The 27,231-nt window shown below is 41.2% G+C and overlaps 2 protein-coding genes across 2 annotated transcripts in view; one reads left to right on the forward strand and one right to left on the reverse strand.

Moving 5' to 3' along the window:
- Positions 1-5,542, forward strand: part of LOC117491180 (ankyrin repeat domain-containing protein 1-like) — an 8,290-nt gene extending 2,748 nt beyond the window's left edge. Inside the window, exons 3-9 of the mRNA XM_034141043.1 lie at positions 2,300-2,428; positions 2,747-2,854; positions 2,944-3,042; positions 3,429-3,527; positions 3,634-3,732; positions 4,255-4,353; positions 5,076-5,542. Of these exons, the coding sequence (XP_033996934.1) occupies positions 2,300-2,428; positions 2,747-2,854; positions 2,944-3,042; positions 3,429-3,527; positions 3,634-3,732; positions 4,255-4,353; positions 5,076-5,180 (738 nt within the window). The 3' untranslated portion in view covers positions 5,181-5,542. The remainder of the gene's footprint in view (positions 1-2,299; positions 2,429-2,746; positions 2,855-2,943; positions 3,043-3,428; positions 3,528-3,633; positions 3,733-4,254; positions 4,354-5,075) is intronic.
- A 9,039-nt stretch (positions 5,543-14,581) lies between these two features.
- LOC117491166 (high-affinity choline transporter 1-like) lies at positions 14,582-18,593 on the reverse strand. The gene is made up of 5 exons (XM_034141031.1): positions 18,561-18,593; positions 17,948-18,091; positions 17,718-17,871; positions 16,991-17,208; positions 14,582-15,560 (listed from the first exon to the last, which is right to left on the reverse strand). Exons 1-5 carry the CDS (start codon positions 18,591-18,593, stop codon positions 15,003-15,005), a joined length of 1,107 nt encoding a protein of 368 aa, XP_033996922.1. The 3' UTR covers positions 14,582-15,002.
- Positions 18,594-27,231: the final 8,638 nt, after the last annotated feature.

Raw genomic sequence — 27,231 nt, forward strand, 5'->3', positions numbered from 1 at the left:
AGCACTGTAATTCTCTCCGGTTAGTCCACCAGCAGATGACAAACACCCACCTCTCCGCCTCTTCCAAGGAACGAGGGGACCGTGCGGCAAAGTTTCAGTTTCAGTTTATTTCGCCGGTCAAGATGTCCGTTAAAGTTTAAATCTTCCGGACAAAATTAGAAAAGTGCCGGTCAAAGGTCTTCTTTGTTATTTATTGAGCTTTAAAACAAATGAATAACAACTCTATTTAATAAAACACGAGGGCGGAGATCTCTTTTTCTCCCCCTCTTCTGACAGCCCAGCAGCTGATCAGAGCACGGCTACCCTCTCCTGCAGGGGGGCGTGGTCAGCTGCAGCTCACAGAATCAGCTCCCTGCAAAAAACAGTGCTGGAAAGAGCAAATGGAGCAAAATGAGGCATGGCTAAAATGCAGGATCTGTTTGGTATTTTGAAAAAAAAAACTATATTTATATACTTTATATAGGTATGGCCCTACAATATATTATTCAAATATAGCATGATAGGTCCACTTTAAGTAAAAAGTACCCATAACTAGCATCTGTTTTAAAGAGTACCTGACCTCCCTTTATATTAATAGAACAATAATGTCATTGTTAGCTAATGAATGTTTCCATGCTGAACAACGGCAACATGACAACGTTTTCATTGGTCCCTCTTCTTTAGAGAAGACCAGGAAATGATGGATACACGGATCGTGTTCAAATCAATAGGCACGCAATGACTCTAAATAATAATGATCACGCCACCAAACACACATTCAAACTAAAGGAACCAGCCTGTTTGGAAAATGTGAGAAGTAGAAAGTACAGGTATTTGTGTTCAACATGTAAGAAGTAGAAAGTACAGGTATTTGTGTTCAAAATGTAAGAAGTAGAAAGTACAGGTATTTGGGTTCAAAATGTAAGAAGTAGAAAGTACAGGTATTTGTGTTCAACATGTAAGAAGTAGAAAGTACAGGTATTTGTGTTCAAAATGTAAGAAGTAGAAAGTACAGGTATTTGGGTTCAAAATGTAAGAAGTCAAAGTAAAAAGTTGTCAGAAAAATAAGTAGTGGAGTAAAGTACTGATACCATAAACATGTACTTAAGTACAGTAACGAAGTATTTGTACTCCACTACTTCCCACCTCTGCCCACAGGCCATAAGACTATTGAACACCTGAACTTTTTAAAGAACATCCATAAACATTAATCTGTTTACATTTAGCAAATTATTTGTCTAATATATCATATTCCATTCACTTGTATAGACGCTTCTTGCACTATTTATATTTTATTTGTATTTACTTGCACATCTCAAAACATTCTCTTGCACTATTTTATCTGTTTAATTTGTTTATGTCCTATATATATATTCCTGTTGCACTGTTGGAGGAGCCTGTGACCTAAGTTTTTCATTGCCATATCTACACTGTAGCTAATGTGCACATGATGATAAAGCCTTGAAACTTGAAACTTGAAACTGGGTCGAATTGTCAAAAAGATCTCAGTCATTAAGAAGTACTTAGACAGTGGACTCCAATAACCACAGAGACGTCACGCTGTGTGTTCTTATGGTGTGGTTTTATGCAGGTATATAAACGTGGAGAACAGTAGAAAAATAAACTCTTCATTACCAAGGTTAATATATATTCATATCTGCATAGGTCTGCACATCCATCACTGTGCATATCACCATCCAAACATGTTGAAAAATAAATCCCAAACAGCTCAGTAAACACTGTAAGACGTTATTTGATCATTCACAAATATGGTTTGTTTCCGTGAACGGTCAAATGTTGTGTGCAGCTCAGAGACCTCCACTCTGTTAGGAACCTTCCTCCACCGAGTATACCATGGAGTACACTATACAAATAGACCTCATGATCATGGTGTTGTCAAGAGTTGGTGCGTTAGAGAAATCTAGTTTCCATCTAGTCGTCAGTATTTCTCCGTTTGAAGGTGCAAACATGTTTATAATCCATATAATCAATCTTCCATGACCCTGTTTTCACACAAGCTTTGTTAAAGACATGCTTCAAAGCTTCTGGACAGATAGTTATCAATCAATCAATCTGAACAGACCATTAATGAGCACTAGTTCTAGAAACATGCATGGATCATAATGGAGCATTGGAAATACAAACAAATAGTACTTTAATTGAAGGTTGTGGTACTTTGGGTTTTTTAATTATTTTATATTTCCAAATGTACTTTCAAGTCTCAAGCATATATCATGTCCATGTACTTAACCTTTTTGTACAAAGCTGTTTTTTAAGTGTAGTTTTTCTTTTTCCCCTGAAGCCGTATGTTCCCTGTCAGACGGATAAGAGCGGCCGGCTGAGACTAGAGACGGTTGACGATCTGTTCAACATCATGCAGCTGAAGAAGAGGAGGAGGGAGAGGAAGGCTCCGATCAATAAGAAACCACAGCCAGTGCCAGAGACCCTGGTGAGATTAAATCGTGTATTAGTCTGCTTTAATGATGAGGTTGGTGATTGGTTGGTTGGTTGGTTTGTTAGTTTGTATGATGGTTGATTGGTCGATTGATTTAGTTGATGTTTGGTTGGTTCGTTGATTGATTGGTTGTTAAGTTGATTGTTGGTTGGTTGGTTGGTTGATTGTTGGTTGGTTGGTTGGTTGATTGTTGGTTGGTTGGTTGGTTGGTTGGTTGGTTGGTTGATCGACTGACTGACTGACTGATTGAGTGATGTATGTAGGGAAATGTTTAATTAAAATGTTTTTTTCTGCTCTTTAAAACGCTTCCAGCCAGCCTGGGTGGATGAGAATATGTTTCTGACTGCAGCCAGTGACAACAAGATGCCGCTGGTGGAGAAGTACCTGACTGACGGAGGAAACCCCAATGCAGCCGACCATGTGAGCATCACTCAGAAGAAAATAATAATAAGTAATTAGTTAATCGTTGTTATCATTGATCTAATATTCTTTATGTATCAAATGTCCAGTTCCAGAGGACAGCGCTGCACAAAGCCTCGTTCAAAGGACACGTGGACGTCATGAAGAGACTCCTGGAGGCCGGAGCCACCATCGAGAAAAAAGACAAGGTGAGATATTTGAAAACTCAGCAGGAATACAGTGTTAGTAAAACTTAAAAAGAGCATATAGTGTTTGTTGTAAAGGATCAGATGCTATCTCTTCTCTGTAAGCTGTTCTGTAGGATAATACTTTAAGTGTGAATGGTTGGTTGGTTGGCTGGTTGGTTGTTTTGTTATTTTGTTATTTGGTTATTTGTTTGTTGGTTGGTTGGTCGGTGGGTTGGTAGGTTGGTTAATTGGTTGGTTAATTGGTTGGTTGGTGGGTTGGTGGGTTGGTTAATTGGTTGGTTAATTGGTTGGTTGGTCGTGGGTTGGAGGGTTGGAGGGTTGGAGGGTTGTTTTTAATCAAGTAGATGAACCTATATGTTCATAAGATAATGTGTTGTGTGTTTCAGCTGGAGGCCACAGCGGTGCACTGGGCCTGCAGAGGAGGCAGCCTGCCGGCCCTGCAGCTCCTCATGGACCAGGGGGCAAAGGTCACCTACAGAGACAAGGTGAGCACACACAAACACCGTTTTTTAATTTATCTCCAGTTATATACACACAGTATCTATGTGTGTTGGATGAATGGAGAGAACTGAAAGCCTGTCCTCTCCTCAGTTGAACAGCACTCCTCTGCATGTCGCTGTGCGGACCGGACACTGTGAGTGCGCCGAGCATCTGATCCACTGCGGAGCCGACGTCAACGCCAAGGACAGGGTAAGGAAACACAACACAGAGTTCTACATTTAAGATAAGATAAGATAAGATAAGATAAGATAAGAGGTACTTTATTGATCCAAAATGTTGAAATGTTTGCAATGCAGCAGCATACAAAACAACAAAACAAAACAAGGCATTGCACATAGGTAGAAATTAAAGCGTAGAAGTAAACGATACTAGAATATTAATAATAATACAATACTCTATTGAAGGGCTTTAGACACAATATAAAGCAGGATATTATTTACATTAAGAGCATAGGGAATGGAATATTAAATTAAATATAAATGTAAAATGTTAATCTTCTGCAGCGAGACATAAAGCTGATTCACCGAGACAATCTACTGCACAATCAATTTGTTCAAGCAATTTGTGCACATAAAAGCACATTTGTTATGAATTAACCTTCAAGATTTCATAAAATAGACGTACCATGAATAGGTAAATCTTTCTGAAAATACTTATTTGTGAACTCATAATGAAGACATCTTCCCTGATTGATTTCCTCCCTGAATAAAGGATGGAGACACGCCCATGCACGACGCTGTGAGAATAAACAGATTCAAGATGATCAAGCTGCTGATGATGTACGGAGCCAGTCTCACCACAAAGAACTCTGTAAGTACACGACAACCCCTCCATGCTTTCACTGATCAAAATGTATATTTAAATTATATTTTATTGTAACATTTCGACATATAGGCCACAATACAGATATTTAATCCGTTTTAATTGTCTTTTTTGGGGAAATTAGCTTTTGAGACCAAAACTTGTTTATTGTTGGAGCTGAAAACACGTTTATTTCTGCTGTAAAGTTTATAATTTTCACATGGGGGTCTTTTGAGATTCCCTCACTTTTCAATACAGCCTCAAGTGGCCATTTAAGGAACTGCAGTTGTGAGGCTCCGGAGTATACAGTACAGCTTGGTTAGGAAACACAACGTTCCCAACTACTACTGCAATTGAAACATCCTTTCATAATGTAAAATTATGTGATACTCAGCAAGGCCATCAGTGTTATTAGACCTTATGTATATATTAGACATTAAAAAAATGCATGAAGAAACAAAAACAGAAATAAAACTGTTCAATATAATATTGCAAGTAACCCATAGTTGTAAATAAACCGTAAACATGCAAAAAATAATAAGTTAACCTAAAAGCAGAAAAAACATACAGTTCAATGAAATATTGCTAATTGTAAAATAAATCGTATGTAATCAGAAACATACGTTACAGGCCATCAATGGGGCTAAAGACCTTACTCATCGACAACAATAAATCCAATTTAATTGCTTCCAGTTTTCCAGTTTTGATGAGTGTTTCCCTCTCTCCTGCAGGATGGAAAAACCCCTCTGGAGACTCTCAATTCATGGCAGAACGGCGCCAAGAGCCTCCTGTGTAACTTCAGCCAGGAGAAACCCGATTCAGTAACACATTCCTAAAAACAAAATCCAACATGAGATTCAACCCGTGGATCGGATGGCGTGAAGCACCCAAGTCTTTCTTTTAATATCTGGTAATCCGGCGAGGCTGTGCCAAATGTTCGCTTTCAAACTGCCTCCGGTGTTGACTGATGGATATTAACACCCTCAGGGAGTGGTCATAAATCTAAAGCTCACTCTAAAGCGGGTATTGTGGGAAACCACAAATCTAATCAGGATGTTGTTAATGAGATTGATAGCACTGATAGATTCAAATGTTGCTGGACAATGTTTTTCTTCTTAAGCTGAGTAGAAGTCGGCGAGGACATATTTATTGACAACTTAAAGAAAAATATTTATTGCGTTTGATTAATTTATTTCAATATCATACACTTAAAGGTGGGGTAGGTAATTCACTTCAGAAAGACTTTTTGTTATATTCCATGGAATGGTCTTAACATCCGACAGCAATGAATACATGAAATGCTTTGACAATAAATATATACAAATATTTCATCTGTGGAAGCCGTGGTGCTGTAAAAAGCTAGACCAATTATCTTCCTCGGCCCGCGGCAGATAACTGGATGGCCTACCTGCCTGTCAGCCTTCCATCTGTGCACAAACTTATCTCGTGCCCTCATTGGTCATGTGCACGTTCGTGTGTGTTGGAGGAGGGGCTCTGTAGGGAAGTCTGAAGGAAGGGGCAGATTTTTTTCGGTTGTGTACTTTCAAATTCTAGCGCAACTCGAGCTGGTTTCTCCATTCTTACCGACCCTACCTTTAATAACTGTACAGGAAAGGATTAGGGCCACGTGTGACATCTTATCTCAAATCTGACCAAAAGTGAATTTATTTATTTTTATCTCAGAATTCCGTGTAAAATGTGGAACTCTGAAAAATAAAAAAATCTGAAAGTCTCGGAATTCTGAGAAAAAAGTCTGAATTCCAAAATGTTGGGATTTTTTTTTTTTTTTTATCAGAATACTGATTCTGAAAATAATCTGAATTCTAAGGAAAATGTCAGGATTGTAAAAAAAAATGTTGTGGCTCTAATCCTCTTCTATAAAACCAAGTGTGCTTGAATTTACTAACTAATGGAAACAACTGTGAGACATTTCTTTAGTTTTTTTTCAGATCATCATCAGTCTAAGGATTGATGTAAGTTAACTATATTTATTTGTATAAAAAGACTTGAGCTCAGTGTAAAGAAGTAAGAAAAGACAGAACTGAGCCCTATCTTGCTGGTAGACGATTGTTGTTATACTTGAACATTCAGATGACTTATCAACCGAGTTCTTAGGTTTTACATGTTTTGAGATTGAGATAAGACAGGAAGAAGTACGTTTTTGGATCAGGAGGAAGAATATCTCCACTTTATTTATCGAGGTTGCTGTCACACTTATTTTGACCCTTTCTTTGTTGATTTAGGTGTAGCTTCATCTTTGCTGAAGCTACACCTAAAACAAATTAAATTCACCTCAACGATAAAAAAAGAGTGAGAGAGGAAAGACGCTGCAAAGGCATTGTTGGTTCAGAGCATGTTTGAAAAGTGTTTATGAAAACCAGGACTTGATACGTGAATGTTTATCATGATTTATTTTTTATTTTTAAAGATGTATGTACATTCTGCCTTGTATTTTTGGATTGATCTAATAAAAACATTTAATTTAAGTTTTGTGTTTTTGACATGAACCTGCATGCTTTTGCCTTTTGAACGTGAAGTCATGTGACCGTGCTGTAGTTCCTTTATAGCCTAACATTAGCTGCCTTTAGCTTAGCGGTGGTGACGTGAAGTCATGTGACCGTGCTGTAGTTCCTTTATAGCCTAACATTAGCTGCCTTTAGCTTAGCGGTGGAGACGTGAAGTCATGTGACCGTGCTGTAGTTCCTTTATAGCCCAACATTAGCCACCTTTAGCTTAGCGGTGGAGACGTGAAGTCATGTGACCGTGCTGTAGTTCCTTTATAGCCTAACATTAGCTGCCTTTAGCTTAGCGGTGGTGACGTGAAGTCATGTGACCGTGCTGTAGTTCCTTTATAGCCTAACATTAGCTGCCTTTAGCTTAGCGGTGGAGACGTGAAGTCATGTGACCGTGCTGTAGTTCCTTTATAGCCTAACATTAGCTGCCTTTAGCTTAGCGGTGGTGACGTGAAGTCATGTGACCGTGCTGTAGTTCCTTTATAGCCCAACATTAGCCTCCTTTAGCTTAGCGGTGGTGACGTGAAGTCATGTGACCGTGCTGTAGTTCCTTTTTAGCCTAACATTAGCCTCCTTTAGCTTAGCGGTGGAGACGTGAAGTCATGTGACCGTGCTGTAGTTCCTTTATAGCCTAACATTAGCTGCCTTTAGCTTAGCGGTGGAGACGTGAAGTCATGTGACCGTGCTGTAGTTATTTCATAGCCTAACGTTAGCTTTTATACTTCATGTATCACAACCTAGCCGATACTAACATTGTGTTTGCAACTTCACTTAAACCCCCAGAAGTAGCTTCATTGTTCATTTCGAACATGAATCAACCGGTAATCAAGTTTATTGACAGGTTGTGACCCTGAACCGCCATAATGGTCCAACAAAGTGGGAATTACCCAGTCTTCTACCAGTAATTGTTGCGAATACTGGACCGTGAACTGTGAGTGATTAAGTAAGCAGCCCTGAGGATTTGTAGTCAAAATGAAAATCAGCCAGTTAAAACTCATCATGGAGGGAACACAGAGATGTTAGCCTTTGCAGACCATTGAAATGCACACAAAACAGGAAAGGTAAAGCTCAGTCGGGCCTTTTTAACAGGCACATTACTGCAGGCGGGGTTTTATACACAGGAACTCAATCTGTCACTGTCATCTAGTCAGTCTTCATTCCCAACAGCGATGTTCAGAAGTAATAACGATGATGATAATTGATCTGTCTTCAGTGATTAATGACCTTACAGCACTTTACAAGGCCAGGTGTTTTTTAAGAAGATCCAGTAAACCTGTTTAATCCTAGCGGCGCCTGAGGTGATTCCTGTCTGGTACAATCAGCTCTAGAAACTAATTTCCCTGCTGCCATTGACTTTTAAATAACTTTATGTGTTTTTTGTATTTTATTTCTTGTTTGATGAAAAACAATTAGAAGGAAACACATAAAGAAACACTCCCGATTTCCTGCAAGTTTAACGTATCCACAACATCAGATAAAAACTGGTCGGATGGCATTGCAGTTTTTAAACAGTCGTCTTGGCGTTTGATGAGGAAAAACAACTCTATAATTGCATCACTGAGAAAAGATGTAACTACCAAGACATGTACTTAATGCTTCAATAGCTAGTTTCGCCAATGCAACGCTTTCAGACAAACGTGCCAAATGTTTATAGGATTTCACAATAGTGGTTAACCCTCAAAATCATACAAAGCTTCACACGTTTTGTAGAAACTCCCAAGTCTGTTTCACCTACTGCCTGGAGCTATTTTTGCATGATTTAAGGCAGGGGTGTCAAACTCAAGGCCCGGGGGCCAAATCCGGCCAGCGACTTCATTTTATGTGGCCCCGCAAGAGCTTGCAAAGAATATAATACATTTATTATACGGTTACAGGCCACTTTACAGAAGCAGGTTGGCCATAAACTACATGTCCCACAATGCATCTCGTGTTGTGACATGTGCACTGAAGAGACTTGCAATGATTTGCCCTGGACTTCTGCTTTCAGACGTAGTTAATTACTAAGTTATTATCCTATCCGATAATAATCCAATTCAGAGGCAATAATGTAATATAATACATTATTTTATATATATTATATATTTATATATGTATATTTATATAGTTACAACCGGCCTTTGAGTGCAACCATAATGCTAATGTGGCCCGCGATGAAATTGAGTTTGACCCCCCTGATTTAAGGTGTAAGTTTAGTAAGAGTGTAGACCCATATGCATTTCCAAGCATTTACTTTGTCCATGTCCACATAATCCCAATTTTACCTACATTAGATCTCATTTAAATGCATCTGCACTGCAAGGAAGTACCTGCGCAAAGGGCAAAGCATGCTTCATTATTAGAAAAAGACTTGGCTCAGTTTCAACTCAGATTAGATCACTAAATGCCTCTGGGCCAATGCAACAGACATCAGTTATAATCAATGCAAGAGGACAAAGAATACAGACAGCACTTGCCTTGACTTGACTTGAGTGGAAAATTACAGATATCAGAGCCGCTAAAAGTGACTATTGTGTACAAATGAAAATAAAACAATGATAAGGGAAGCAGGTGCAGTTTGGGAACTTCTATGTTAAAGCATGAAACTGTTGAAGGACTGCTGCTAGTGGTCGTATAGCACAGGAACAGAAATGGAGACAATACCTGCAGAATTAATGTTTTTGGGAGTGATTGCACTGAAAACTGCAAAGAAACAGAAGACAAACTTTGAGATCTTTGACATATGATGGATTTACTCGGAGAAGAGACTTGCAAATATAAAAAATAAGTTGATAGATCGTTACATCACAGCAGGACAAATGATATGACAACTCTTGGTAGTAGCAGTTGTTTTTCTTAAAATTCTGACTTTTATCTTAAAATTCTGACTTTTTTCAGAAAATTATGACTTTTTTCTTAAAATTCTGACTTGTTTTCTCAATTTGAGCCTAACCTTTAACTTAATGGGTGGTCTTCACTCTGTTGCAGCTTGTCCTCATGCAAATTTAAAAAATAAGTTAACGACACAGCGAGTTCACATGATATGTCGAAAGACGTTTCACAACCTTGCATCCTTTTTTTCTTTTTTGAATCACTCCTCAGTACTTTTCCATTGTGTGAAGAACACAATCTGTCTCTTCATACCAAGGAGGGCGTGAGATTGGGTATATACTGCATAGTATGCACATTTTCTAGGGCAGTTTATTCAGAATAAATATCCAGAATTAGTGGACATATAGAACCTTTTATTTTGAAATGTTCTGTTATGTAATGTATTTGATAAAAACAGTTAGCTAACCATCAAAAAAATCAATGGTACACTTTTTATTAGATGTTTTTTCTCTATGGTTTGCTTGAAGTCCAGATATCTATTTTTAAAAGTCCATTAACCTGAGGATTTAACTGTCCCTGGTACCATTACAATAGGCTATTCAAATTCTAGGAAAATACAGTAATACATTTAAGAAGAAGAAGAAGAAGAAGAAGAGGATGGACCTTTATTAATCCCCCGAGGGGGAAATTCAGTTTCCAGTCTGTCGTACACACACATGCGTTTGTATACAGGTACATACAGTACACACTTTTTACAACATGCACATACATATACAAATACACACACAGCTCAGACATCAATGGTTCACTTTGTATTAGATGTTTTATTTGTTGCTTTTCAGCAAAAAAGGTCAAATGCCACTTGTTTTGCATCAATCTTGATACAGAGTACTTATTATATGTTGTACTTTGGATTCCTAAAGCTTTTAGTCTACCTTACCATCATCCAAGGGTAGTTTTCACTATAAGTACAAAATAATTTTTGGACGGACACTATAATTTAGTTTTTTACTATGTTCAATCTGAATTTTCTTTAAAATAAAAAACATCTATATTGATTCTGACTTCTCTACATCCAACTCACAGGTTTATCATTACTTTGAGAACAAAGATTATTAATTTAACCCTTTTAGAAGGGAAGATATGGTCATTTGTTCTGGGAATGTCATTTTTGAGCCTGAGACCTGAAAAACAGGCTCAGGGCTTAACAGGTTAAAATGTTTAAAATGCACAAGTATTTTCAGTGTATGAGTGAAGTTTGACTATAGACCCTCTCATTTAAGACTTTAATCGGCAGAGACTCACTTTAAAAAAAGTTTAAGTTTAATTTATGAATTAATTTGGTATGATGCACAGGAGGAAAGGTATTACGTCATACTCTTATTACGTAATCTCATTGGTTTTAAAATCAAGCGCAGTGTTTCACAGTTTGAACAAATGATCTAGTTGATCTAACTGAATATTTAGTTTCTTTTGTCATAGAGTTGCATTTAGTGATAACCGTCATACTTGTAGTGTAAGCAAACTACGTGACAATGTTTAATGAGTTATTTACATCTTGTCAACATGAAGAACGAATGGAAATCTGGATTTAATATTAAATCTAAAACTACAGTCATGCAGTTTAGAAATATTTGTCTGTTTCTTTCGTTTTTTAACCTGCTTTAGGAGACTCAACAAGTAAAGAGTAAACTTGTTTTCACATCATAACCAACAGCCGCTTAATAAACTGTAATACTTAATACTATTAAGTTAATAGCATAATGTAACATATTTTTGCAACCAGTTCATACAATATGACACCTACCCAGTAAAGAACCACATAATTATAATATGTATATGTTATAAAACCGTATTTTATTTCATCCTACTGTACAATATTTAATTGTACATTCTGTTCTTGTATATATCATATTCTATTTACATGTATATAGACTTCTTGCACTATTTTTTATTTGTATTTTTGTGTTCTATTATATTTGTTGCAATGTTGGAGGACATCGGGTCAGAAGAATTTCATTGCCATTTCTACACTATGCATATGACATAAAACCTTTGAATCTTTGAATATAATATGTTCCCTGTTGGACTTGAAAGAAGCTCAGATGCCGGTCCCAAGAACCAGCAGGTAGAAAATCACCATGGCTATGTGAACAGCCATGATAGATGCTGACTGACGTCTGGCTGACTGAGTGAAGTAAATCAAGAAGACAAACCGGTTAAATGAAAACCTTTCAAACTTCAACGTACATAAATGCCCTCTGGTAAAATGCCTGAGCAAAGTGTAAAACTTGATAAGTCACACCCATAATGAAAAGCACAAAGCAAAACACATTTTGTCAATCACACCATTAAAAGGAACACCTTAATCTTTGCTGGCGTCTACTTTAGTTTTTCTGCTGAAAAAAAGGATAGCAAGTGCAAGAGGCTGCCAGCAAGTAACGAACGTGGAGCTGAAATGACTGGTTTGCTGTCATGTCTGCTGCATGGGGACATGAGGCTAATCTAAACCCTTTAAACACATGCCTTACTGCCAAGTCACGTATTTTGATACTGTACATGCTTTTGATTATCACTGTCTACAAAAAATTATATTTTAAGAAGAAGAAGAAGAAGATGAAGCTTTAGTTATCCCCCTAGGGGTTTTTACATACATCGTTTTAACCACAGAGTACACAGGTATGTTGCACACATGCACATGCAGGCTGGTTGGGGGTTCGGTGCCTTGCTCAAGGGCACCTCGGCAGGGACCAGAGGCCTGTACTACGAAGCCGGATTGTCCTAACCTGGATATGTTTGAGTTAGCCGGTTGGCCCAATCCAAAACATACGCGCTCTCGCTAAATTGTACTACGACGCTGGTTATCAAGTGGATCGCTCAAGCCAGCCGTGTCCTATCTAGTTAGGTGCGCGTTCACATGAAAGGGGTGGTATTTGGAGCATTCGACCAATCTCAAACATGGACAAGCGTACTGACAGCGCAGCGTCATACTTCCTGAATGAAAAGTGAACTTTAATATTAGTCAAATATGAAGAAGTTAAACTTTAAACATCCATGACTTAAACACTTTATCCAGGATAAAAGCCACATAGCTGCACCTGCAAGGTGAATACAGCTGGTAACAGAGAAAGCGTTTGAATGCGTACATTAACAGGTTTATGAAATCACTGCCCCGTCCAAGACACGATCTGACTTTAATTACATTTGACTCGAGTGTTTCGTCAACTTAATGTGTTGCTTAAAATAATACTTCTGCATACAGTATGTGACACTGTGAGTGTTGCACGGCCAGATACGGCTCAGCTGACTCAAATAAGGAAATATATGATACATTATGATGTGATATGATATGAATGATAATGGGACACATCGACGTCTGCACTCACAGTGCCGCGGACTGTACTTAATGTTACTCTGATCCGGTTACTTATGTTGTGGCAGATATTTAAATAAGCTTTCTTAACGCTAATGTTATAATAGTCCGATTGCTGTGAAGATGGGAGGGGATATTCTATTAATTTTCACGTTCACACAGTCAGTTGATTTTTGCCGGCCGTCTTTCCTGCAACGGCAGTTTTTCTGTATTTCCTCTATCCTGTAATATGAATTGATAGCTTTAAACTCCGCACACGGAGCTCTGATTGGTCAGCAGGCGGTGCTTTCACTGAGTTGATCTCTTAACCTGCAACCAAACCTCCTCCCGAGGAGGTTAGCCGCTCAGCATAAGTTACCATGGAGATCTAGCCCGCTAAAAAGAGAACCAGCGTCGTAGGACCGGAAAGCCCGAGTTTTCCCTGAAGTCAGCCGGCTAAGCGAAAATCCGGCTTCGTAGTGCAGGCCTCTGGAGGCGAACTAGCACCTATCCAGCTACCAGTCCATACTATTATATTTCACTAATAACCCTTTTCCACTGAAAGGAGGTACACTTGTGCTGGTGTCAGTTTGATAGCAGGTGGTAGATCTTTGCAAACCAGTCAGCCGTTTTTCCACTGCCCAGATCCCGAGTCCATCTACGTCAGGACGCCACTTTCTTTTTCCAGCATCACCAGAATGATCCTTCACAACAGCAACAACAATAACAACAAGGAAGGATTTGTGTTTTGTTCTCCAGATTTAATTGAAAACCACTTCTGCAACCTGCAACCAATTCAACAAACCTTTTTTCAACTCAAGAGCACATTAAATACTTGGAACCTTTTTCAGACATTTTATTTGCAATTATACGCATCTCGTTTATGGCATATGGATTCATCAAGAAAAAAGCATACATATAAAACAACGTCACTCATTAGGCGCGTTCACACCAAGTACTTTGCCGTATTTAGTGCCGGCACTCAGAGCCCCGGCACTTATTACCCCAGGGCATTTAGTACAGATCACGTTCACACCGGAGTACTTTTCCCTGAGGGAAGATTACGCAAATGAGCCGCTGACGTCACTTCGTCTTCTTCTGCTTTGGGTTTACTGGCAGGCCGCAAACAACTTCACGGCGTATACTGCCACCCAGAAGTCCCCGGCCGGAAGTCCCCGGAGTTGGGGAAGGCTTCAGTAGAAGCTGCTGGGACTCCCAGCAGCTTCTACTGAAGCCTTCCGAGTAAATCGCCAGAACGCCGACACCTCCTCATCTCCACCGCTCCCATGTTTTATTTTGTGTTGCCATAAATTAGTCTCTCTGCGTTTGTGCACTGGGCGAATGCGAATGCTAATAATGCTAATGCGAGGATAATAAAATGGCGGCTCTACAAAACATTTTAGAGTTGTACGGGGCGTGGTTTGCAATTCGCCCAGCGAATCAGAACTGGGGCACTTTTTTCCCCCAGGAAAGCACCATCTCTCAGCAGGCACTAAAATTGGGGGTAAAAGTTCCCGAGATTAAGTGCTCTTTTTGGTGTGAACGCGACATAAGGGGTACTAACGGAACTAAAGGCGAAAAGTACGGTGAAAAGTACTCCGGTGTGAACGCGGCTATTGTGTCCTTAGTGTGAACTGCTTCAAAGGTTTCAAATTCACATGAGTCTTGTTTGTTTTACATCACATTGGAATAACAGTTGTACCTTACATTTACACAAACAAGCACCTCATGCACTTTGTAAAAGTGTTTAGCACAATGCCTAAGGGCTTGAAATAAACCAAAACATCCCAAATTAAATGTTTGTAGCCGTCCCAGGAGTTAGCACTCTATTGATCATCACTCGCAACCGCTATCTTCCCCATTGCAAGGTCGAAACCCAAACCTAAAACCTATTTGTGCTTCTGATTGCCATGTTTTGGATTAGGTTCAACCCCTCCACGACAAAGAGGAGGTTGCCCTTATCTTATCTTATACACACAGGAATGCTAACAGTTTGTGCTAGCCATTAGCGTTGATGCCTCTGTCTGAGAGTTGCTTCCATTCAGTTTCTCACTCTCATTATGCTCTGTAGCGCCATCTGTTGGTGTGTCTGGTTGCAATGAGTGCTGGGTTTTCACTTTAAACACATCCCACTTCTCAGGAAGATGGCCTTTGTTGAAGAGCACAGAAGTCAGGTAGGAGAACAACAAGATGGCAGCAATGGCCGACAGCATGGAGATGGTTTTAACTGGAGAGTACTGGACGTAAACACCGTTCTCAAGAGTGCATCCTGGGAAGTGTAGGATTGGTGCGATCCCTGATGGGTCCCCACTTAGCAGTCGTACCATTATTCCCACCAACAAACCCATAACAGCCCCGTAACTGTTGGAGATGTCGACGAAGAGGACGCAGACGAGTTGAGGGAAGAGTATGACGTAGGCGATTTCAGCTCCGATGAACCAGAACAATAAGATGCTGTTTTTCAGGAAGGAAAGCGATGAACCAAACACGCCCACGACCAACACGGAGGCTCGGATCACCCACTGGATCTCCCTCTCCGACGCCTGAAGAAGAAGAGAGGAAGAAGAACAGATAAACAGCACATTATTGAGACTGTCCTTTTTTAACCTGTTAAGCCCTGAGCCTGTTTTTCAGGCCTCAGGCTCGAAAATGACATTCCCAGAACAAATGACCATATCTTCCCTTCTAAAAGGGTTACATTAATAATCTTTTTTCTCAAAGTAATGATAAACCTGTGAGTTGGATGTAGAAAAGTCAGAATCAATATAGGTGTTTTTTATTTTAAAGAAAATTCAGATTTTACATAGTAAAAAACTGTAAATTATAGTGTCCGTCCAAAGATTCTTTTTTACTTATAGTGAAAACTACCCTTGGATGATGGGTTAGTAGACTAAAAGCTTTAGGAATCCAAAGTACAACATATAATAAGTACCCTATATCAAGATTGATGCAAAACAAGTGACATTTGACCTTTTTAGAGAGATTTAGCAAAAAACACTCCACCTCTGAGGTGATTTGGGTGGAAATCTTTTTTTTTTCATATCTCTGGAACTCATTGGTCGATTTTGATGGTTGACACCTCTTTCTGACCGTTAGAGCCAATAGAATCGAAGGGGGAGGCCCCCACACACACTCATTGTGAAACAAAAAGGTGGGGGCTTTGCGCATGTAATTTTGAATTAGAGTGAAGCTACAGTCTAGCTCTGACATCTAGAAACGTAAAAGCATGGATTATCCGTCTTAATGCTCATGGATTATCAGAAATCATTTCAAAGGGACACAGACACATTGGATTAACCTATGGATTAACTTCAGCAGCGTTTTTATCGTTTTAATGCCATTGAAGACCACTTTGGAGAGACTACAGAGCCAAGGTAAAAATGTTAGCATTTTTAGCTACCTAGCGTCACCTGTTTTGATGTCTGTTTTTGTTTATAACGTCGCAAATTCATATAATTCAGTGGTAATGTCGGTGTTAATCGATTCTGTGTCACCTCACGATGTGAATCGATGTCATGGATGTGGAGAAAAGATAAATAATAAGGTTTTGTGAGTGATTTTCGGTGCAGTAATCTGTTTCGCTCGTTGCTAATTCAGAGGCTCAGTGTTAGCATTGTGGGTTTTCTTTTGAAAAAAAAAAAAAATGATCAGTTAGATGAGTTTCTTCCCGTTACATGGATATAAAACATTCATAGTTTATTACATGAACATGCCCTCAGACACTGTTTCCTGCATGATGTTGCGGCAGTGCCCCGGTACCGGGGTCTCTCGGGCTTAACAGGTTAAATAACTATTTTATTGCTTTCATATCTCATTGATTCTTCATATTATCTTGTTTTCTATCATACCACTCTATGATTCTCCTGTAGTCCATTCCTTTTTTTGCAAAGTACAAACTAAACTATCAATCAACTATTCTCATGTAGCTTTCTTTGTAATGTACCACACCGAAATAAGTATACATTTTCTTCACCTGGGGTCTCAGGATGTTCTTGTAAATGCTGGAGGTGAAGACAGAAGCTGCAGAAAGCAAAACGGAGTCGAGGGACGACATCGCGGCGGCGGCCACAGCTCCAATACCGATGATGGAGATGAAGGAAGGAGTGAGATGTTGGAGGCTGAGGGGCAGAACTAGAGCTGATTCCCCACGTTCATATGGAGACGGAGAACCGTACGAAGTCATGTTCCAGTCTAAAGCATGGACACAGAAGAAGGAGAGACTGAAAAAGGCTCACATTATCTGTGAGATTCTGAGACAAGCCTACTGTAATGTGAATATATATCATGTGAGGTGTTGAACAAAGTCAACTTTTCAAATTGCATTTTGCTGAAATATATCTTCTTTTCTAGCACATTTGCTAAAGCCTGCAGTCCATAAAAAGATATAAGTGTTTCTTAGTTTGGTTTTCTAAACTATGTTATTCGGCAGTTCTTGTCAGGGTTTGGAAAGAGTAAGGACCCAAAAGCAGTAAGAATGTAAACACAAGGTGAGCTTTTAGTAACTTAAAAGCTGGTATAAAAATATAAAAACTGAAGAAACAGGCGAAGTAGAACAAAAGGAAAAGTAGCAAACAAAACTAGAACAAACCCGGAGGACTAGGAGGGAAGCAGGAAATCCAGAACCAAACCATAGGAATATGACAGGTGCTTAAAGACATCAGTTTTCACAGGTTCCCTCAGTATTTAGAAACAGTTGTTACCTGTGGAGGCAGCAGCTGCCCCAAAAAGTATTGAAGGAATCCCCAAAATAGGCAGGAAGAAAGCCGAAAAAAAGCAAGTGGTCTTTGCTGTCGATGTGGACGATGCCGACAAAGTCCTCTGATGAATGCACTGATATCCCAGACTCCCCAGGGCCTTAAAGTCAAAACAGTAAATTGGTTAATATTTTTTTATTAACGTGAATTGTGTTTGTAATTATCCACTTCCTTACCATGAATAAGAAATCGTCAATCAGTATCCAGGTCTTTTTCAGCTCGGGTGATCCTATCCAGGGAGTGTGCAGGGTGTTGTTCATCAGTGTGTGACTAATGTCCGAAACGTGGGGGTTCATCAGAGCAAAGGGAACACAGATCCACTGCAGGGACAGAAAAATATGTAAATAGAAACACACAGAACTGTGGAGACACGGACAGTTGTTGTACATGAATTATGATTTTGATGCACCGAATTCCCTGCGCGAGCGAGGCACACCTTACGTGTTGTTGTTGTTGTTAGCGCAGCTAGCTAGCACCAGATGCTACAGGATATAAGGAGCTGTTTCAATGAAAACAGAGGAGCGACATTTCGCCGACAACTGCGCTGAGCACTTGACTTTATGCAGGTAGCCAGACAGTGGGACATTGTACGAAAAGTCAGCACACTCAGCACGGATATTGCACGCAACATGATTGCAGCGTCCAGGCAGCTCCCGTTCGAGCATATAGCCTTGAGCTGCACATAGCTCCAATGACAGTACTAGAGATGGGCGAGTCCTGATTCATCCGGATCATTAACCCGGATCCTAGAAATGAGCTGGTCGTGACGAGTCTCCCCTCTCCATTAACCCGAGTCCTTTGAGTCAGGGGCGGCCTGGCCATCTGTAGAATCTGGAGAACCACAGAACGGCCGGTCGTCAAGGGCCGTTGACGGCCGGCCGGCCCTTTAAAAAAAATGGTTTAACGTCATCATTTAAGTTGTGCTGACGGCCGACAGAGGGCGACAGCGGCCGCTAATGCAGTTGTGTGGTTCTTATCTGTCAAATAATCACACACGAAGAAGAAAAAAGACCGGCCACACGAAGAGAAGGGATTAGACGCCGCGGCAGACAGGGAGAATGAAAAAACATGGATACAAATCAAAGAAAACGAAAAGAAAAAGGTGGGGCCGAGAAGGCAAGAGAAAAAAAGGTGAAGTCACTCGCAGGTGAAGCATATAAATGTACCTTTTTGGCAGCAGCGCTGCTACAAGCACTATCATCAGCAGCTTAGAACAAGTGCAAGATGATGAAGAGAATGATAAGGGGCGAGTTCAGATATACAGCCAGCCTGCGTTCATGATGAGGGACAGAGAGTTGAGCTGGTGGAAGAACCAGCTCAACTGGCACATACAACTGCAGGGCAAGAGCAAGAGGTGGGTGAGAATTATCCCTTGAACTCAGTGGCGTTTTCTCCTGGAGGCCAAGGGAAGCCAGGCTTCCCCTGTTTTTTTGGATTGTAGTTATAATTTTAATAAATAAATAAAAACACTTTGTTTAGTTTCGGTAATTATTCTGTGCTGTGTGTTGCTGCCGGCCCATCTCTCCCCCATTCTCATTGAGTATTTTGCAAAGAGTGAAACAGCGCCCCTCTAGATGTTATGGTGAAACAGTAGATTGCACTCTCTGTTGCGAAAGGAGGCTAGCTGAAATTGGCTTCCCTTGGAGAAAAAAAATGGAGGTGAGATGAGGCTCACGTCATGCCCCTGCCAACCTGTGATTGGTCAGGGCCATGCCAAGGCCAATCCAGAGGTGGCTGGCTTCCCTTGCCTCACAATCCAATAAAATCGCATCAACTTCAGTTCGTACTGTAACTGTCATCACCGCCCTGAGAAAGTAGCAAGCAACTGAAGCAAGTGCAATTATGGAGGGTGGAGATTTGGAGTATTTCATCAAAAATAATTTTACTAAACTTCCGCTACAGCAGCAACTAAAAATTAAATCTGATGACAGGCCAATGCCCAAGCTGGAGCTGTGTACAGAGAGGAAAAAAGGAGTGAATCGGATGTAAAACTTTAAATAATAAACAGCGGATTTCTAACATTTGACATTTCATGTGGCCGGACTGGGTCAGTTTCCAGGGCTGAATTTTAGTCCCAGTCCGCCCCTGCCTCCAGGAATGCTTCTTTCACAACTTCGCCGTCTTTGAAAGACTTCATGTGTTTCGCAAGAACGTGACTGACATGATAAGATGCTATGGTAGCAGCCTTGCTCTTTTTGTTGGGCCTGGTGAAAATGGACTGCTGTGCATTTAGCTGTCCTTTCAGGTCCCTCACCTTTTGGGAGCGTAGGGCAGAATTAGGAGGGAATTCCGTCTCGTAGCGTTTGTGCACTGTTTTGAAATGCCGCTCCTAAATGACCCTTCTTCGATAAAGCCACGCTCGCATTGCAGATGAGACAGATGGACTTTGAATTGGAATAGATACAAAAATAATCATCCTCCCACTCGGAGTGAAAATTATATATTTTGGGCTTTTTTGCTTCTGCCATAATTGCGGTCTTGTATGTGTGGGGACTGTCACTCCTGTTGACACGGACAACGTCAGCTAAATAGTGCCCACTGCCCACCAGCCACGCCCCGACACATGGGGTCACGCCGGCCAATCAAAAAGCTTTGATCCGTTCAAGTGCATTATTCTGGCACAGGAAGATTATCTTATAGGACATTAACGATAAAACTGAATATTGTTGTTTTATTTTTAGACACATCTCGCGATCGACTGGGAATGTCGATCGCGATCTACTGGTTGGGCACCCCTGGTATAGGTCGTACACACGGAGCCGTTGGACCCCCCAGAGCGTTGCGTATGCCGTTCTATCCACCTTGGGACCCGTTATTGTTACCGTAGTCGTTTACTGCCATATTCTGTCGTCCTAGTGTGGCCGAACGGTCTATATGACACAAAACGGTAACGGAAACTACCATATGCGTCCCCGTGGGGCCGGGGCCTAAGAAAAGGTTGACCATATACCTGTTACTGCTGGGCGGTAAAGTATAACAGGACCCAAATGCAGAGGATTGGTTGAAAACAAAAACTTCTTTAATTGTGGAACAAGGCCAGGCAACAGTACAAGTAACAGGGCTGAAATTGAGGGGTATGATGCATGGCTAGAATGGGTGATCTGTTTGGTATTTTCAAAACACTTCAGAGAGATGTTTTGTATAGATATGGCCCTATAATATATTTTTCAAATATAGCAAAATAGGTGAGATTTAAGAGAGGTTTGCGAATCATTTAATGAATAACTCAGGCATGATGCACACTACGAATGGCCTTACTTTTCCAACAAATTATCTGAATGGTTTTCTAGTTAAATAAATCAAACTAAGTGACAATGCTTTTACATTGTGCCCACATGAATGAATGTGTGGAATAATGGTGTTTTTCTTGCGTTTCTTAATCCTTTTTCTTTTAGACAAAACAACGTCAAGGAGTTGTTTTCTCATTCCTCATTCCTGACCATAGCCTTCAGCCACTTATCAAACTCACATTCTTCACAGCTCGTATTTCAACAGGCTTTTTTTTGGGTTGTTTGTGTAGGAACTCAACTACAGCAAAATTAAGAATATTTGTATCAACAGACCTATCAATACATCTGCTTGATTAAAACTGTGTCCGTTGTTTTGCATCCAGGTCACATGACACCTATAGAACTTTAACAGAACTGTACAAATATTTCCTTTACAATCACGCCTTTTTAATCTTGCTCCAGGACATTGGTATCGAAGGTACTGCATTCAGGTGGCTCCAGTCCTACCTCTCCGACAGATCCCACTTCATCTCCCTCAACAACCACCCCTCTGCCACAGCTTCAGTCACCCAAGGTGTTCCCCAAGGTTCAGTACTCGGCCCCCCTCCTCTTCATCATCGACATCCTCCCCCTTGGTCAGATTCTCCACCACTACAACCTGGACTTTCACTGTTACGCCGACGACACCCAGATTTACCTCAGCACCAAATCCCCCCACAAGCCCCCCTTCACCCACATCGACTCCTGTCTGAGTGCAATACAATCCTGGATGCTACACAACTTCCTCAAACTCAACAGCAATAAAACTGAACTCCTCCTCATCGGCTCTCAATCCACCCTCAGCAAAACCTCCAACAAGACACTCGCCATCGATGGCACCCCTGTTTCCCCCTCCAGCCAGGCAAGCAACCTCGGCGTAATATTTGACCCCACCCTCTCCCTCGAGCCCCACATCCGCCAAGTAGTTAAAACCTCATTTTTCCACCTCCGCAATATTGCAAAACTCTGTCCCTCTCTCCAGGGCCGGCTCTAGACAATTTGCAGCCCTAGGCGAGATTTTAGCTGGCGCCCCCGCCCCCAGCCAGAGAATCGTACAGTAGAAAAGATAAAGATCAATAGAGTATCCAAGGAATACGCAATAAAGTAAAATGCTTCAATCTGGTGCACTTTGAGCATAATTACTACTAGATCTAGGGGGTACAACTCTAAACACCCATATGAAAAAGATCGGTTTACATTTTAATAACCAATCACCTACCATAGTCAATAACAAATAAATGTAACTTATTTTATTTTTGTCGTTCATCATATCTTATTTTACCTAGTTAACATTTATTTATGCATATTTTTGTATCTCTCCAGTTTTAAAGGATATTTTTGTCCTATAGTATACATTGAAATGATTTCAAACCTGTTCATCCCAATAATTACAAAGGAGTGCCTTGGAAATTTGTGTTTACATCAATTGTGATCAAACCGTTTGAGACCCACTGAGATAACTTAGACTAAAGTGAACTATCTAAACCCTCAGAGTCCTTTACCTGTTGTGCACCGACAGAAATGTTAAGGGAGTTTCATTTTCATGTTGTTTTATGTTTGTTTTGTCACTCATCATTTAGCTGTCATTCCAGGCTTCCTGATTATCTACCTCTTGTGTGTCTCCCGTGCTCATCAGCACCAGCCCCGCCCCTGATTGTTTCCACCTGTGTCTTGTTGTCGTGTGTTTAAATTCCCCAGTCTCCCGGTGTTCATTGTCAGTTCGTCTTGTCTCATGCCTAGGTCAGATCTATGCTCTCCTTGATACCAAGATGTTTTTGTTCCTCACTACGTGAGCGATTTTCTTTTGTTCACTTTTTGTCATCTCATCCTAGAGATTTGATAGTGTTTATTTCTGTTCTTCTTTTGAAAATAAAGTATCTAAATACTTTACCTCTGTCTCCTGGGTCGTGCAATTGGGTCCTATACCTTGAGTTTCTGAGTTCGTAACATTACCTCACTGAGCAGTAGGCTAGTTATCAGCCTGACTGGAGAGGACTCTCACTCCACATTATTGTAGAAACATCTTCTTCTTATATCCGAGCTGCGGGCGCCTGATAAGCCAACATCCCCCATTTTCATCACTTACAGCGCCCATCGTACAGGGCAAATGAAAAGTGTAACAGGGGGGAAAAGGGTGTTACATTTTCTTAATTAGGGCCTGAGCACGAAGTGTGCGAAGACCTATTGAAATCGCCGGCGTTATTAGGGCCTGAGCACAAAGTGTGCGAAGACCTATTGAAATCGCCGGCGTTATTAGGGCCTGAGCACGAAGTGTGCGAAAACCTATTGAAATCGTCAGTATTCTTATTCTTATTTTACCGGATCTGCGTTTTCGACCTGTTTTTGAGGGGGTTACGACACTATTCATGGAGCGACATTTGGCAACGCCAGCAGGACGGGTGAAAATGTCAACATTCTGGATTCCATGGCTGCAAAAAATCCAACATGCTCGCAAGCACCTGTGAAAATTCAGTTTTTTAAAAATGTACATAGTCGCAGCGTAAGTCGGATGGACCCCGGATGGCGTTTCATTAGCCCCGCCCCCAAGAAAAATGGCCATTTTGAAAGATGGCCGTTTGTCATGCATTTTGAGCACATTTTTGCACACTGCTCTTAGGGAAATGATCGGACAAATTCCAGTCAAGGACAAATTATGCCCATATCCACAGCCATGCTGAATTGGGAATGAAGAAGTTGCTAGCTCAATCGGGGCGGTCGAGAGCTAACAGAGAAGATACCATTTTTCACGATTTACACTATTTGGTTTCATGAAAAATATCAACTGTTTATTTGTAGATATCTACTAAAGCATACAAATACAGTGTGTAATGTCGGCCTGTTACTTATATTACTGAGTGATATATATTATACGCACTCTTCTGCTTTCTGCACTGGCCTCAGCAGCTGTTGTCGCTGTAAATGTCGGCTCACAATTAAAGCAGTTGTATTAAAAATATACATAGCCTAATATCCAGAGGACATGCGTTGATTAAGTAAACAAACGGTAAAGATCAGAAAGTCTGCACAACCCACTGCGCCACACGCCACGGTTACTGCTCCTCCAGACAGCCTCCGCGATAATCGATCCTCGACGAGCCTTTACAGAAATTCGATTTCGTTCCAGGCGGCGCGCCCACATCCGTTTCCGGGTCGCTGCCGGAGGACCTGGGACTCCGCGACGCCTCATTTCGGAGGACTCGCGCGCCTCTGCTGTGCGCCGGGACGACCGGCGACCCTCCCCTACGGGCGCTCGGACGCGAAGGCCCGCCCACAACTGCGTGCACGTCTGTGACCGCAGTTTTAATTATGAATATTGTTACATCAAGGCCGAAAATTAGGATGAGCACCAACGGTAAAAAAAATGTGTTTCCCTCCCAGAGCTACCAGCGCAGCGCCTCCCCAGATCTGGCGCCCTAGGCGAACATCTATAACGCCAGTGCTACGGGCCGGCCCTGCCTCTCTCACCCGCCCTGTTTAATTCCAGTTTTCCTCCTCACCTGTCATTGTGAAGATCCCCACCACCAAGCTAATGCTCCGGTTTCCCAGCAGAGCCATATCCATCCCAGTGCCTGCGCTTCTCTTCTGTTCCCTTTTGGACTTGAAAGAAGCCCAGATGCCGGTCCCAAGAACCAGCAGGTAGAAAATCACCATGGCTATCAATCCTGGGATGTTAACAGCCATGATAGATGCTGACTGACTCCCCTACTAGCTGACGTCTGGCTGACTGAGTGAAGTAAATCAAGAAGACAAACCGGTTTAATGAAAACCTTTCAAGCGTCAATGTACATAAATGCCCTCTGGTAAAATGCCTGAGCAAAGTGTAATACTTGATAAGCATCGAGAAATGTCATTAAAGCATCTCGGCAATACAAAATGTCACACCCATAACAAAAAGCACAAAGCAAAACACATTTTGTCAATCACAGCATTAAAAGGAACACCTTTGCTGGGGTCTACTTTAGTTTTTCTGCTAAATAAAAAGGATAGCAAGTGCAAGAGGCTGCCAGCAAGTAACGGACGTGGAGCTGAAATGACTGGTTTGCTGTCATGTCTGCTGCATGGGGACATGAGGCTAATCTAAACCCTTTAAACACATGCCTTACTGCCAAGTCACGTATTTTGATACATGCTTTTGATTATCACTTTCTACGAATAATTATATTATAAGAAGAAGAAGAAGAAGAACCTTTAGTTATCCCCCTAGGGGTTTTTACATACATCGTTTTAACCACAGAGTACACAGGTATGTTGCACACATGCAGGCTGGTTGGGGGTCCGGTGCCTTGCTCAAGGGCACCTCGGCAGGGACTAGGAGGCGAAATAGCACCTATCCAGCTACCAGTCCATACTCCAATTAGTTCTTTGGGTCAATTCGGTACAAACTTAAAATTGTCTACAAAAATCCCTTCATATTATCTTTCACTAATAACCCTTTTCCACTGAAAGGAGGTACACTTGTGCTGGTGCCAGTTTGATAGCAGGTGGTAGATCTTTGCAAACCAGTCAGCCTTTTTTCCAACACCCAGATCCCGAGTCCATCCACGCCAGGACGCCACTTTCATTTTCCAGCATCACCAGAATGATCCTTCACAACAGCAACAGCAACAACAACAACAACAACAACAAGGAAGGAGTTGTGTTCCTGTTGCTGTTATTCTCCAGATTTAATTGAAAACCACTTCTGCAACCTGCAACCAATTCAACGTACCTTTTTCCAACTCAAGAGCACATTAAATACTTGGAACCTTTTTCAGACGTTTTATTTACATTTATACGCATCTCGTTTATGGCATATGGATTCAGCAAGAAAAAAGCATACATATAAAACAACGTCACTCATGGTGTCCTTAGTGTGAACTGCTTCAAAGGTTTCAAATTCACATGAGTCTTGTTTGTTTTACATCACAGTGGAATAACAGTTGTACCTTACATTTACACAAACAAGCACCTCATGCACTGTGCAAAAGTGTTTAGCACAATACCTAAGGACTTGAAATAAACCAAAACATCCTAAATTAAATTGTTGTAGCCGTCCCAGGAGTTAGCACTCTATTGATCATCACCCGCAACCGCTATCTGCCCCATTGCCAGGTCGAAAACCCAAACCTAAAACCTATTTGTGCTTCTGATTGCCATGTTTTGAATTAGGTTCAACCCTACGGTGGCCCTGAAGTGCAAGACACCACAGCATTTCACAAACACTTCTTGTTTGTGATTGGACAGAGCCAGACAGAGAAGCACTGCTGTGATTGGTTGTTTTTGCTGCCAGTCAAGAAATGACGCTTTGAGATTGGTCAGCACCCGACAGCCCAACATGTCCCAACACAACGCTCCAACACAACGCTCTGAGTGTGTGCTAACAGCCGTTAGCCGTTAGCACACACTCAGAGCTCACAGCTCCTCATATCTTCAGAACCTGGACAAAAGTTAAACATGTACAAACCACAGACTGTCTGTGTCATGGCGAATACAGTCGCTGCTTTATTTATGTCTGTATGATGTTGTTGTGAGTGTGGACGGAGCAGCTACAGGTTAGTTTAGCCTGATGGATCCGATTCCATTCAGAAAACACGCATTTTAAAAGGATATTCGCCTGCCGTCTGTCTGCAGACTTGTCAAAGCATTAATTCATGGTTTTTACTAACCGGTATCAGTATGTAGTTACTTCGGCATCACTTTGAAACGTGTATTACAATTAAATCACGGTCAAATATGTCCATCTTGTTGTAGTTGGTATCTCCCATAGGATTTACAGCCGCGGTGAAACTCGAGCGATTAGAGCGATGCGAATATTGGGTAGTCGACCATAGTATTTACATGGAGATAAGCTCCTTAAAAACCATGAATTAATGCTTTATTCATTCCGTGGCTGTCAGCTGTGTTTACTCCTGTCATTCAAACAAGACGCGCTGGAGAGGGGGCGGGGAGTATCTCCATGTAAATCCTATCGGAATCGGATCGATCAGGCTAAACTAACCTGCAGCTGCTCCGTCCACACTCACAACAACGTCATACAGACATAAATAAAGCAGCGACTGTATTCGCCATGACACAGACAGTCTGTGGTTTGTACATGTTTAACTTTTGTCCAGTTTCTGAACATATATGAGGAGGAGCTGTGAGCTCTGAGTGTGTGCTAACGGCTGATGTGTTGGGACATGTTGGGCTGTCGGGTGCTGACCAATCACGAA

This window comes from Trematomus bernacchii, unplaced genomic scaffold (assembly GCF_902827165.1).
Source record: "Trematomus bernacchii unplaced genomic scaffold, fTreBer1.1, whole genome shotgun sequence".
Lineage (NCBI taxonomy): Eukaryota > Metazoa > Chordata > Actinopteri > Perciformes > Nototheniidae > Trematomus > Trematomus bernacchii.

Coding starts and splice junctions, on each gene's coding strand:
- LOC117491166 (XM_034141031.1), bottom strand. CDS start 18,593: ATGGCCAGGCCGCCCCTGACTCAAAGGACTCGG. Junction 17,872..17,947: donor TTGACGATTTCTTATTCATG/GTAAGGAAGTGG, acceptor TTTGACTTTAAG/GCCCTGGGGAGTCTGGGATA. Junction 17,209..17,717: donor GGCAGCTGCTGCCTCCACAG/GTAACAACTGTT, acceptor TCCATGCTTTAG/ACTGGAACATGACTTCGTAC.